The following is a 14,862-nucleotide window of genomic DNA, read 5'->3' on the forward strand; positions in this document are numbered from 1 at the left end:
GGTCTGTTTCTCAGCGCATATCGGAGGAGGTGGAGGTGGAGGAGGATGAGGAGGAAGAGGAGGAGAATGTTGGCGAGACACAAGAGGGGACCATTGTTGAGTCCTTTACTGTTCAGCGTGTATGGGCAGAAGAAGAGGAGTTGGAGGAGTTGGAGGAGGAGGAAATGGACAGTCAGGCCAGTGAGGGGAGTGAATTCTTACGCGTTGGTACTCTGGCGCATATGGCAGATTTCATGCTAGGCTGCCTATCCCGTGACCCTCGCGTTCAAAGAATTTATTCCAGCACCGATTACTGGGTGTTCACTCTCCTGGACCCACGGTACAAGCAAAATCTTTCCACTCTCATCCCTGCAGAGGAAAGGAGTGTGAGAATGCATGAATACCAGCAGGCCCTGGTGCACAAGCTGAAACAGTATTTCCCTTCTGACAGCGCTAGCGGCAGAGTGCGTAGTTCTGCGGGACAAGTAGCGAGGGAGAGTAGGCGAGCAGGCAGCTTGTCCAGCACTGGCAAGGGTACGCTTTACAAGGCTTTTGCCAGCTTTATGTCACCCCAGCAAGACACTGTCACCTGTCCCCAGTCTCGGCAGAGTAGGGCTGATCTTTACAGAAAGATGGTGAGGGAGTACGTAGCTGACCATACCATCGTCCTAAATGATCACACAGCTCCCTACAACTACTGGGTTTCAAAGCTGGACATGTGGCACGAACTGGCGCTGTACGCCTTGGAGGTTCTTGCCTGCCCTGCCGCTAGCGTCTTGTCCGAGCGGGTTTTCAGTGCAGCTGGTGGCATCATCACCGATAAGCGTACACGCCTGTCGACTGACAGCGCTGACAGGCTGACGCTTATTAAAATGAATAAAGGCTGGATTTCTCAGAATTTCCAATCTCCACCAGGTGAAGGAAGCTCAACCTGAATAATTGATCCACTCCTCCTCCTCCTCATTTTCCTCCTTCTCCTCCTCTTTGTACAGTAAAGCAGAGGAAAATGGCTATTTTTTGACAGGGCCCACTGGCTCTTGCTATAGTACTTCATGCATTTAATTTTTCTGGAGGGCCACCTACCCGGTCCTCTGTTTGAAACAATTTTTGTGAGTGCCACATACAGGCACTCAATCTATTCCATTTTACTGCAGGGCCACCTACCTGCTCCTCTGGTTTGAAACATTTTTGGGACTGCCACATACAGGCACTCAATCTATTCCATTTTACTGGAGGGCCACCTACCTGCTCCTCTGGTTTGAAAAATGTTTGGGACTGCCACATACAGGCACTCAATCTATTCCATTTTACTGCAGGGCCACCTACCTGCTCCTCTGGTTTGAAACATTTTTGGGACTGCCACATACAGGCACTCAATCTATTCCATTTTACTGGAGGGCCACCTACCTGCTCCTCTGGTTTGAAAAATGTTTGGGACTGCCACATACAGGCACTCAATCTATTCCATTTTACTGCAGGGCCACCTACCTGCTCCTCTGGTTTGAAACATTTTTGGGACTGCCACATACAGGCACTCAATCTATTCCATTTTACTGGAGGGCCACCTACCTGCTCCTCTGGTTTGAAAAATTTTTGGGACTGCCACATACAGGCACTCAATCTATTCCATTTTACTGCAGGGCCACCTACCTGCTCCTCTGGTTTGAAACATTTTTGGGACTGCCACATACAGGCACTCAATCTATTCCATTTTACTGGAGGGCCACCTACCTGCTCCTCTGGTTTGAAAAATTTTTGGGACTGCCACATACAGGCACTCAATCTATTCCATTTTACTGCAGGGCCACCTACCTGCTCCTCTGGTTTGAAACATTTTTGGGACTGCCACATACAGGCACTCAATCTATTCCATTTTACTGGAGGGCCACCTACCTGCTCCTCTGGTTTGAAACATTTTTGGGACTGCCACATACAGGCACTCAATCTATTCCATTTTACTGCAGGGCCTCCTACCTGCTCCTCTGGTTTGAAACATTTTTGGGACTGCCACATACAGGCACTCAATCTATTCCATTTTACTGGAGGGCCACCTACCTGCTCCTCTGGTTTGAAAAATTTTTGGGACTGCCACATACAGGCACTCAATCTATTCCATTTTACTGCAGGGCCACCTACCTGCTCCTCTGGTTTGAAACATTTTTGGGACTGCCACATACAGGCACTCAATCTATTCCATTTTACTGGAGGGCCACCTACCTGCTCCTCTGGTTTGAAACATTTTTGGGACTGCCACATACAGGCACTCAATCTATTCCATTTTACTGCAGGGCCACCTACCTGCTCCTCTGGTTTGAAACATTTTTGGGACTGCCACATACAGGCACTCAATCTATTCCATTTTACTGGAGGGCCACCTACCTGCTCCTCTGGTTTGAAACATTTTTGGGACTGCCACATACAGGCACTCAATCTATTCCATTTTACTGCAGGGCCACCTACCTGCTCCTCTGGTTTGAAAAATGTTTGGGACTGCCACATACAGGCACTATCCAAATTAAATTGTCTCCATAGCAGCCTCCACACGTTGTCTCCATTGCTACCTCCAAAAGTCGTCCATATAGCTGCCTCCATACATCGTCCCTTTATCAAACGAGGTGTGTCAGGCAGAAATTTGGGTTGTTTTCATGGATTCCACATCAAAGTTGTTAACTTTGTCGCCACCCTGCTGTGTTATCCACAAAATATACTGGCAAACTTTTACCATTTAGGGATATTATTTCAGCGCTTCTTGCGCATCTGTTTACATTCCCCTCACCCGGCATATCCTAAACTTATAAGAACGCTACTACACTTGATCTTATACAAAAGGTTCTTAGAAGTGCTGTTTGGGGAGTAGCCTAGAGACAGGGGCTTGAATTGGCGAAAGCTCGCCTGGCAGCGGAGCGCCAGCTCCATGTGCATCATGCGCTTCTTGCGCATCTGTTTACATTCCCCTCACCCGCCATATCCCAAACTTATAAGAACGCTACTACACTTAACTTGGTGCAGGCTGGGACCGAGTCTGACCCTGGGGCTGGTCATATACTGCCGACGCAGAGAATTGCGGGGCCTACCTCGGTCCAGGTCTCAAAGGCCTACTATACCTCCTCCCACCCCTCCTCCACCTCCTCCTCCTCCGAATTACCATCCGTGGGCATGGCGCCATCAGTCGGTAGCTCTAGGCACAGCAGCAGTGCCGTCGCTAAGCGACAGCAGGCGGTGCTGAAACTGCTGAGCCTAGGCGATAAAAGGCACACCGCCCAAGAGCTATTACAGGGCATTCCACATCAAAGTTGTTAACTTTGTCGCCACCCTGCTGTGTAATCCACAAAATATACTTGCAAACTTTTACCATTTAGGGATATTATTTCAGCGCTTCTTGCGCATCTGTTTACATTCCCCTCACCCGCCATATCCTAAACTTATAAGAACGCTACTACACTTGATCTTATACAAAAGGTTCTTAGAAGTGCTGTTTGGGGAGTAGCCTAGAGACAGGGGCTTGGATTGGCAAAAGCTCGCCTGGCTGCAGAGCGCCAGCTCCATCCCAAGATCCAACTAACATAGTTGCAGCACCTTTAATCTACTACTAGTTCACTGCCTCCATAATAATAATAATAATAATCTTTATTTATATAGCGTCATCATATTCTGTAGCGCTTTACAAATCATAGGAAACAAATACAAATGTAATGTAACAGAGCACAACATTTGTATGGAACAACAGGAGTGAGGTCCCTGCTCGCCAGAGCTTACGGTTTATGAAGATGATGGGGTAACACGAGGTAAAAGAATATTTAATGGTCAAGCCATTCTTCTTAGGGAATAGAAAAAAATATAATAAATGGAATTGCTGTCGCTTGAACCACTCAGCCGTCATCTTATATACCAGGTCCAGGGTGAATGGGACTGCAGAGAAGTCTGGTGCCTGTTGGTTGCTGGATAACAGATGGGAGGACGACACAGGACGGGTTAGTAGAAGAGTTAAAACTTCATGCAGTTAATGAGTGTTATAGGCTTGCCTAAAGAAATGGGTTTTAAGAGCACGTTTGAAACTTTGGAGGTTAGGTATTAGTCTGATAGTCCGGAGCAGAGCATTCCATAGAATTGGTGCAGCTCTAGAGAAGTCTTGGAGACGCGAGTGGGAGGTCCGCACTAGGGTAGAGGTTAATCTAAGATCACTGGCGGATCTAAGAGCACGGGTTGGGCGATAGACTGAGATAAGAGAGGAGAGGTAGGGGGGTGCAGCATTATACAGAGCTTTATGGATGAGGGTTATTATTATTTTAAACTGTATTCGAAAGGAGACTGGCAGCCAGTGCAGCGACTGGCATGAACTGTAAGCATACATGGTCCCCTTATCAAACGAGCTGTGTCAGGCAGAATTTTGGGTTGTTTTCATGGCTTCCATGTTAACTTTGTCGCCACCCTGCTGTGTAATCCACAAAATATACTGGCAAACTTTTATCATGTACCGATATTATTTGAGCGCTTCTTGCTCACCTCCTTTGGTTCCTCTCTGACACCCATTGGTTTGAAGCCTGAGTCCAATTAGGGTATGTCGCCATGCCACTCTCTAGCCTGCTGCCGCTGCCTCTGCCTCTGCATGCCGTCCCCTATAGTGTCAGGGTCAATTATTGGATGTTTTACATGCTATCTAGCTTCATTCTGTCACTCTGTCATGGCCATGCTGTTGCCCATAATTTTGGCATAATGGTGCGATTAAGCAGCCTCAGAGGCATCCATGCATGCTGCCCCTGCTGTTTCCTGTCCATTTCCGTGGTGTTTCCATCCTTTTCTGAGGTTCCCAGGTGTTTGGCCAAGCTTCCCTGTGCAGAGCCTTGGTCCCCTTGAAAAATGCTCGAGTCTCCCATTGACTTCAATGGGGTTCGTTATTCGAGACGAGCACTCGAGCATCGGGAAAAGTTCGTCTCGAATAACGAGTACCCGAGCATTTTAGTGTTCGCTCATCTCTAATCACGACCAACATAGAGCAACGACTCCCAACAGTATCTCTATAGTATTATGCAGAACATGACTCGATTCATCCTAAACTTGATCTTCATGATTCCGGTTTGATACCAGAACTTGTTTCTGACAATTGTTAGTTCTAAGGATGTAATTGCCAGTGTATTACCCATGTGTTACTGTACGCTCCGTCGGCACTTTGTTGCTGAGATATCCAGAGAGCAACCTGGGACGTGTAGCTGTCATCTGCGGGGCGTGGTAATCCTCCTGTGCATAAGCCGAGTAGTACATAGGACGTGATCTCTACCTCTCCAGATAAAGCTCGTGGAGAGAATGTATCAGAGGTCGGCATGTTCGGTTTGTTCTTCTGCTCCCAGTGAATGGTTCCCCCTGGAATATATGGAGTAGGTGGAACATTTTCATATTAGTTCTCCATGTAACACTTCAGGCCATTACATTATTGCACCATAAACTGGTTAGGTTAAAAGTTCTCCTTGCTGTAGATTTAAGAAAATCTAAAGACTGATGTGCAACACCCCTGCCAATGCGCATGGCAGAGGAGTGGTTGCGAATAAGCCCCTTGTTCCATTCAGTACACCAAGAGGTAATATGCAGCGGTAGATACTGCCTGGATAGGCAAGGGTTAATATTATTGCATACTGTTATCATCCAATTACATGCTTCATTGTAAACCAGAATGTGATTGGAGAGTGAGCCACCACCTGACCAGAGGAAGCAACAACACCTCTGGACAGGAAGTGACAAGGTCTCTTGGAACCTAGCTCCTGACAGAGGAGCATCTCTTGGAATCCAGCTCCTGACTGAGGAGCATCTAGATCATCTACCTGAGCACACACAGTGAGAGATACCGTGTCAGTCCACCACCAGGGCTGACACTCAACCAATCCAGGACTAATGCTGCAGCTTCCAGCAATTGGACACAGCTAAATCCCAGCCTGCATCTGCAACCGGGCTGGTGACCAAACTCCTGTGGTTCACTCTCCAAGATCACTCCCAGTAATTCGACCATCTATAAGGAATCGTTTAGGCCATTGCCTGTTGTTGGTTCAAATAAAGAACTGTAAGTTATTTTTGCACAACGTTGCCTCTGTCTGGTCCCTGATACGGCTTTCACCATAAAGGGCGCCCCATCTATCATCCAGGGACTCCAGAACATCAGCCTCTCCCTCATCTAATTTCTTGCACACACCACCTGCTGGAGACCTGCCAGGCTGTAGGAAAGCACCATGACACTTGCGTGACAAGGCCGCAACCGCCTGCCACTCCAGTATTCTGGGCCCCGGCTACCTCCAGGCCCGAGAAAAGGCTAGGCACCGGTGGGAGACGTTGCAGATGTCTGCTGCTGGCCACACTTCTCTAAGTGCCCTTGCTTTGTGATTTCTAAATCTTAAGCCAGGCACATCGTCCCATAGATTCTTATCCGATCCCATTCATACAGTGGCCCCTATTATTCTTCCATTTCATATTGTGGCCCCTGTCCTCCTTCCCATTCATATTGTAGCCCTTGTCCTTCTGCACTTGACATTTTGGCTCCCTCTTCCTTTGCTGTTGTTATTCGTGGATCTGGAGCCGACGGTCTCGATGAGGTCATCACATAGCGCCTTCTGGCCTCTGTTGCTCAATGTTAATATAGGGAGTGGACGGCTTCCTTTATCATCATTGTGATAGACTCTTTCTATCAGGACGCAGATACAGTCGATGCCCCGGGAAGGACCCAAAATCCATGACCATATGGCAAGATCCAGATCCTTTGTTATAATCTATGCTCGGGTACCAGAGGTAGGCTAGGTTGAAGTCACACAATTTTAAGAAAGCCCAATGTTCTCTGCTACAACCATTGATAGAGCTTATTACAAGAACCATCCATCCAAGAAACTACATGTGCCCTGATGAAAGGAAAGCCTACATGAGTGACTACAGCATCATCTAATGGAGGGTTCAGTGAGTGTAAGTGACCGTACCTTCCTCCTTCTGCAGACTTTTCAGCTTGTTAAACATTGCGTTGCTCCTCTCCTCATCCTCAGCTGCCCGGAAGATATAGAACATGAATGCAGTATTGTAGACCGTTAGATCCCTGTGAGAGGCTTCTCCAAGGAAAGTTAAGGCTTCACGGAGCAGAGTGGCCTTAATATACAACAAATGAAATTCAGGATCAGGATAAAGACAACACTACAGGTGTCCTATACAATTACAATAGGTAACATCCCCAAATCCTCCATGTCATGGCCAACATATACGGTGACACTATGGTGCAGGAATAATACTGCTACGATATCCCATTTTTTGCCCACGGCATTTGATATTCTCAATGAAAGTAAATCTTTTTTAAATTTCTTATGCACAATCGTAGTTACGGGGGCGTAGCCTGAGTGGGTCGGAGAGTGCAATCACACATGGGTCTATTCACTGCATGCTATAAACAATACATTATAATTGGGTGGCCCGGTATAGATTAAGCGATGGGGTCAAACAACTTTATGTTATACCTTTGCTTTGGACATATCTTTTAAAATGGCAGGTAGCTACTGCTATCATTCATCCAAGAGGGAGTAGCACTGGGCGAGGGAACATTCTTTAAAAAAATTAACAAGAAGAGGTAGGAGTTTTTCATGAAAAATCTTGGTTTTAGAGGACTACAGGGGAATGTATACTGATTTTCAAAACATCTTTCGGAGTGAAAAGATACCGTCCCACGTTGAATTTTCGAAAAATTTGGCAAGGTTTCTCCGAGGTTTCTCCAATTTATTGTAGCTAGCATTTATTGAATTCATTGTTATCTCTGGTACTTGTTCCTTAGGCCCAGACAATGGGGGGATTTATTGCTGGCCTTTTCTCACCAGGCGTGATATATCCCTGGGCAACTCCACCCTTCCTTGTAGCTCTGATGTTTTCACCAGTGGCGTAACCAATCAGTGGCTTTCGGGTTCCAGTGCAAAATGTGTGCCAGACCAATGATCTGTTTATAGTACTAGTCTTCTTATATAGAAAAGGTACACCATATGCCCCCCCCCCTAGACCTCTTGGACCTGGTTGCGACCGTACCCTATACATCCATTCAAGTTACGTCGCTGGTTTTCACCCATACATACAGAAATACTGTGTAATTCACACCCACAGGTCCAGAATTTCTGTTCAGCAAATATTGGGTAAATATAAAGAAATATCTACAGTGTGTAATGGGATAAAGGAAATAACTTACAGTCCCTGGCAAAGAGGTCTTCATCAAAAATCCTGCCATTGCCGCAGTAAAGCTGATGTCATCATCAGCTCCGTCCTAAAACGTGAAGCAAGAAATATACATAACGGATACATGGGAATGGCTGTTCTTGTAGTGGGGTCTGGTGCAGCCAGTATCAGTGCCCCTTGGATCCGGCCATAGACATACACCTATATATAGACTTATACAGTCCCTTAACCATATTAACTGCATAATATATATTGTGGCACCAAAAAATACTCACCCCCAGTGCATCGTTAAATCGGTCTCCTTGTGCTGTGAAACCCCCATTTGGATTCTTCAGTCTTTCAAGATAGATTAAGGCTTGGTTCAGTATGCTCTCTTCAACAAAAGTGTAGGGTTTCAGCATCACAAATGCCTCACATACACGGAGAGTCAACCTGAATACACAAAAAAATAGCCTAATGTGAGAGGGCAGGATATAACTGTTACTCCATCCAAAATTACATTTTGCCTTCTCAATGATTAATATTTATATACCTTATATACCCCGATGATACTCTACATTTTCAAAATGGCCTCCCATGAGTGGGTCTTTGAAGGGTTAATTGCTTTTTGAACACTTATACATCTCTAAAGGATATACTATTTGTCACGGGTACCCTGCGATCCCCATCTCGGTGCTGGCCACTTCCCGGGATAAAAGCCGGCTTCTCCACGCGTCCCCCACTGGATCTTCGTGTTATATGCCAACGAGAAAGCTGTTCCATGTGCTTGGTTTCTCCGTTGTGACCCCAGACCTGCCTTGCTCCTTCACTGCCAGCCCTGACCTCCTGCTCTGTCCCTGACCTTAAACCATTGCCGCCTGCTTTGACCACCTGCCAGTCCCCGACTACAAGATTGCCTGCTGATTCTGTACCTCGACCTTGGCTGCCACCATGGTCACGCCTGTGGTGGCACCATGCCGCAGCGAGCCCAACCCGCTTTGCAGTCGGGCTCTGGTGAAAACTGGGTGCTACTTAGATTCCGGTCCTAGGTGTCGTCTTGTGTCATCATCCGCGGTGGTCCAGGGGGCTCGCTACCCCAGAAGCCTAACACTATTTATGTTCTTAGAGAAGTGACAGCTAAAAAGCTGTTCTTATTGGTTCTCCAACTTCACTTCCTGGACAACCCTCTATAACTGCCATAGAAGTGAAGGGCACAGCCATGATCATTATGCCCAACTCTGCATACGTTCTCCATTTTCTTAAGATTCTTCTTCTCCAACTAGGCCATCAATTTGGTGAATGGATTTTAAGGGTAATGAATACAGAGTGCGGTGTCTTATATGAAACACTTGGATAGTCTTAGTACAGATTGTAAATGAGTGCTAAAAGGAGTATGAAAGCTTCAAAGTTGTACTTGGTAGTGCCCCAATACAACTCAAAGAGTGACTAAACCATTGACGATAATTTTTTGTTCAAGAAATAAATAGTGCAGGCGATAATAGTAAACTTTGTAACAGACTTCATTAAGAAAAATAGCTTCTCTATTGCATTATACTGCTCTTTCTCCTGCAGCGAGCAGTGTATCTGAAAGACTTCAGAAATCTGTCCATCTCAGACAGATAAGGAGGCTAATAATTAACTTTATTCATACCCAGGGAATAGTTCCCTTGATGTTTCAGTTCTTTGAGGGGATTACACTGTCCAGGAACAGAGAAATCTGACAGATAGGGGGAAAGGAATTTCAAGCAAGGGTCAAGGGGATCAAAGGATTTGCAGGGATTATGCATTTTGAGGGAGAACCTTCCTCTTTGTCAGATCTGTGATACTTGGTTCCCTACTCGTTGGACCTCATCTATTTCTCCTAAAGATGCCATGGCATGTGTAAGATTCTGTTGTGAAGATCTCAGTGTACATAGACTTTGTCAATGAGGTACAAAGAGCGTGGAAAGTTACCACCAAGTAGTACAAAGGTCAGCTGACTAAGAGGGAGGTTCTTCCTCAAAACGTGTAACACCTGTTAAGAAAAGGCTCTGTTTCCCGTAATCACTGTTTTATGATCTTCACCTTTGTTTGAATTCCTTTCTGGCCTTCTGGCCCCTATCTGTCCAATTTTGCTAATTATTTGATGACCTCCCACGGGATGAATACTGTAGACACTGTGCAGCCACTAGTATAAATGGCCTCCCTATTGCCCCAAGCCTAAAAAACTGCAGGGTACATTTCTGCTCTGCTCTGATTAAATGAAAATGGGAGCACAACATCTACTTGTTATCTCCACATTTTTGTAAAGAGACAAGTCATTAGACCCTTCATCGTGATCAACACAAACTGGATAAGTAAGGAAGAAAGGCAGGGGAAAAGAAGGGCACATGAAAAGATTTCTTTAATAAAGTACATTACAGAGTTTACTATTATCATCTGCATTATTCATTTATAAAATGTTGTCAAATGTTTGGTTACCGTTTTTCCTATTGAAAAACTCCATGAATACATTTACATTACAATCTACTTCCTACTTCATTATCTTACCATGAACTGCCTTTACCTCCGGGAAAATTGCTAAAACTTCCTTCTGGAGTGAGGTAACGAATCTGCCTTCTGTAAGCTAGAACAATGAGAGGAATTTCGTGTTATATAGCAGTACCCATCATTAACCGAAAAATTTACAGATGTGTCCTCCTTATTAGTCATCCTTGATTGAAGTGTCTGTGGTGCCTTTTAGACACATTGGGGGTCATTTACTAAGGGCCCGAATTGTGTTTTTCCTTCGCGTTACCCAAATATTTCCGATTTGCGCTGATTTTCCCTAAATTGCCCCAGGATTTTGGCACACGCAATTGGATTGTGGAGCATCGGCGCCGGCTTGCAAGCGACGGAAATCGGCGGGCGTTGCCATAAGAAAACCCAACGGATTCGGAAAAAACGCCGTATTTTTTTTAAAAAAAGTGTTGCTTGACACGCACTTAGGCCCCTTCCACACTAGCGAGTGTGATGCGATGAACTCGCATCACACTCGCAACGCAAGCTGCCGGGAACGCACGGCCCGAACGCTGCACCGCGGGAGTGAACTCAGCATGTCAGTTCACTCCCGCGGTGCAGCGTTCGGGCCGTGCGTTCCCGGCAGCTTGCGTTGCGAGTGTGATGCGAGTTCATCGCATCACACTCGCTAGTGTGGAAGGGGCCTTACCTGCACCCGGCCTGGCTTGGTGAACTTCAGTAAACTCCGACGGACTTCAGCGCAGCAGCGACACCTAGTGGACATCGGGCGCACTACCTTAGTGAATCGCCGGAAGACCCGAATCCTCCACTGAGACCACACTGCTGGATCGCGACATGACCAGGTAATCTGCCACATTAGGTCCCTCCATTTACTATACAGGTAGGTGTGCTATATTGTGTTATTCAAATGCTGAATTATGCTTTTGATGTGCCCAAATGACACCTTTCATCATGATAGGTCACACCCTTACACATAGGAGAGAGGTGTAAAAAACGGTTATCCCCAAAAACCTATCCCATATTATAATAGTCTTCTATAACTTCTATGACTGATCGCTTTATGATATCAGCTAATGAGATGATATTATAAGATTATAGATTTGAAGCCTATAGATATACACATATAGATATAGATGCTATATTACCAGTTCCCATATGGTCCACAATTCTGGATCTAAGCTTCTCTGTCAGACGACCGGTGGTTTCCAGATATTTATAAACATGAATCAATACGATCAAAATGCCAACATTCTGTTCACCAGAACCGATGGGCTCCTTCAACACTGACTCGGGATTGGTCAATGCATGACCCGAAATGTCTCCTGTGAAGATAAAAGAAAGTTATAAAATGGTGAAACATGTGGATTCTATGAGGTGAGTGAGTTCCCAACACTTTTTTGGCGCAGATACGGCAATACATCTGCCCCCATATGTTTCATGTATGCCTGCATCATCCTCTGTCCGTCTGCCCTTGAGTGCAGCTGAGGATGATCTGATAGTGTCAGTATGTTTCATTCTGCCTCTTCCTAGTCTGAACACTGGTGTATTCATTCTCCTGGCAACATTAATTGATTTGCACCACACCCATCTGTCTTCTGCAAACTTTGCTCTAGTTCACTAATAGTCGCACGCAATCCTTTTTTGGCGCAGCTGCCCTGGCTTCCATGCAACACAAATTGGGGGCGGGCCGTCGGACAACCCGACTGATTCAGACTGAGCGCGAGATTTACCTTTCAAATTGTGTAGCAAACCTAAGCACTTACATGCACCTTAGGTATGAATAAGGACTAGGTAGCTTAAGTCCGAAACGCGTTACCGCAAGCTCTCCCTTTTTTTGTGTCATGTCTGTGTATATCCATGCCTGTTTTCTTGTTACCTACAAGTTTTTAACCGAAGATTGAATTAAACTTTTTGATATTTTTATACTACCAAAAAAAACGAAGTCTTCCTCACCTCTTCTGTTGGAGTCCACACCCTGTTTTCGTCTTGTGTTATAACTACTATAATCCTGCCCCCTATGTACAAGAATATAACTACTATAATACTGCCCCCTATGTACAAGAATATAACTACTATAATACTGCCCCCTATGTACAAGAATATAACTACTATAATACTGCCCCCTATGTACAAGAATATAACTACTATAATACTGCCCCCTATGTACAAGAATATAACTACTATAATACAGCCCCCTATGTACAAGAATATAACTACTATAATACTGCCCCCTATGTACAAGAATATAACTACTATAATACTGCCCCCTATGTACAAGAATATAACTACTATAATACTGCCCCCTATGTACAAGAATATAACTACTATAATACTGCCCCCTATGTACAGGAATATAACTACTATAATACTGCCCCCTATGTACAAGAATATAACTACTATAATACTGCCCCCTATGTACAAGCATATAACTACTAGGTTATACCTGAGCGGGTAAACGACACATGCAGGATATCGGACGCACGATCTTAGTGAATCGCGGCACAGGGCATTATACACAGAAAATGCACTTTCTATGAACTCGAGCGGACGAGTAAGTAAATGAGCCCCAATGTCTCCCAAATCCCACTGCCAACCAGACTGACATCAGAATTCTGATCCAACTACCATACATGAAATCGATTCTTATATAAGGTCTTCAGAATCAGTACTCTTTTCAGTCTATAGTGTTGTACTTGGCTAGCTTTGTTATCCTGTTCTCTCATTCTTGACTATCCATTTGCCTAGTAATTTTGTACTGCATTGTCCTCTTGCTTTTGACCCATATTTGGCTACATTGTCTAGTGACAGTGTAGTTCGTACCAGAACCACAAAGTTGAGGTTCGTACTGAACTTTTTGAATTTGGATTTCTCCTGGTCTCAAACTTAATCAGAAGTTTGGGTCGGTGTCTAGGTTTGGCTTCCCCTCGCTGCAACACCAGTGATCGATGCTAGCTCTTTAGAAGTCACTGACAAAGCCATAACGGCTTTTAAATGGCTAGTGTCTGCACCAGCATAGTGCTGCTATGATATCATAGGAAACAACAGCACTCCTCAATCGCCAATGTTACTGGTTGGACCTTTACAGGTGTTTTGAATTTGGGTTTGTCTGAACTTATCCAAACCCAAATTCTAATGGATCTGTTCATCACTAGTGATTATCCTTTTCTGTTTGTATTGTCTTATCTTTATATTTGTGTTTTCCCTTAGTTACAGGTAGGCAACAGTGTGAGTAGGCAAGGTCAGCTGGGAAGGGGAATTAGCCTCAGGGCCCACTGTCTGTGGCTGCAGTCTGTGGCTCTCTGGTGGATAATGGGTCGTTGCAGGGCGTTCCTGACCCCACGCCTGCGCACATGTGGAAAAGTCGCCAGCTGCGTTTATTTCTACACCAGAAAGGGCCTGGCATAGAGATAAGCTCCCCCCTGTAATTATACTCTCTAGATGAAATTTTTGGCGCACGGCTTGGTGCCTATTTCCCTCCTTAAGCCACCTCCAGGCCAGAGGCTGCCGGCAGTGGAATGGGCCAGCAGGGGAGTGGAGTGTGAGCCCTTATGCAACTTTTGTTCAACAAATTTTTTTAAATTATTTTTTAAACCATCAACATTTGAGGGAGAGTAGCGGTATATGTTATCTGGATGTGTTTTTTTTTTAGTTTTGAATACATTTTTGTGCTGATTGCTTTCCATGGACAACTAAAACAGTTCTGCTCTCAGACACTTCTAATAAATCCGCCCCCTTGAATTTAAAGGAGTCAATTGTGAAAATAACCCCAACCAAATAAGAAAGGATTTAGTTTTCGGGTCAATCAGGGAACATGTGTTTTCACCCCAATGAAATCTTTAGACTAAACAGAAGTCTTTTTCATCCTTATACTCATGGGTTCTAGTGTAATGTGTGGCTGGACTATCCTAGTGATTGAGAACCAGTGGCTCTTCTGTACTCACCTATTGCAGTAATTTTTGCTTTCACTGAATCTGGCACAGAATTCTCAGGAATTGAAATGCTGATGGGAATCACTTCATTTGTATCTGAAAACGAACAGAAATGCATTTGCTCATCTACAGTAATATAAAACTTACATGTGGCTACATTCACATTACATTTTATGGATACATTCGGGGTATACACCAGGAAAGCTCACGTCTGCCTCTGTGTGTGCAGTGTTCATCATATCCAGCAGGAAACTCAGAATGGAAAGGCGCAGACCACTGCATTTTTACATCCTGCTCCCTC

The 14,862-nt window shown here is 45.0% G+C and overlaps 1 protein-coding gene across 2 annotated transcripts in view; it reads right to left on the reverse strand.

Annotated features, from left to right (window-relative positions):
* LOC140105859 (ovostatin-like) overlaps positions 1–14,862 on the reverse strand; it is a 133,860-nt gene that overhangs the window by 22,391 nt on the left and 96,607 nt on the right. The window contains exons 23-29 of one of the 2 annotated variants that reach the window (XM_072129972.1): positions 14,574–14,657; positions 11,778–11,954; positions 10,663–10,738; positions 8,430–8,586; positions 8,168–8,242; positions 6,930–7,092; positions 5,117–5,337 (exon numbers count right to left, since the gene is read on the reverse strand). In XM_072129972.1, the coding sequence (XP_071986073.1) occupies positions 5,117–5,337; positions 6,930–7,092; positions 8,168–8,242; positions 8,430–8,586; positions 10,663–10,738; positions 11,778–11,954; positions 14,574–14,657 (953 nt within the window). The remainder of the gene's footprint in view (positions 1–5,116; positions 5,338–6,929; positions 7,093–8,167; positions 8,243–8,429; positions 8,587–10,662; positions 10,739–11,777; positions 11,955–14,573; positions 14,658–14,862) is intronic. The other variant, XM_072129973.1, reaches the window with a different exon arrangement.

The sequence above is a fragment of the Engystomops pustulosus genome, chromosome 11 (assembly GCF_040894005.1).
Source record: "Engystomops pustulosus chromosome 11, aEngPut4.maternal, whole genome shotgun sequence".
NCBI classification, from domain to species: Eukaryota; Metazoa; Chordata; class Amphibia; order Anura; family Leptodactylidae; genus Engystomops; species Engystomops pustulosus.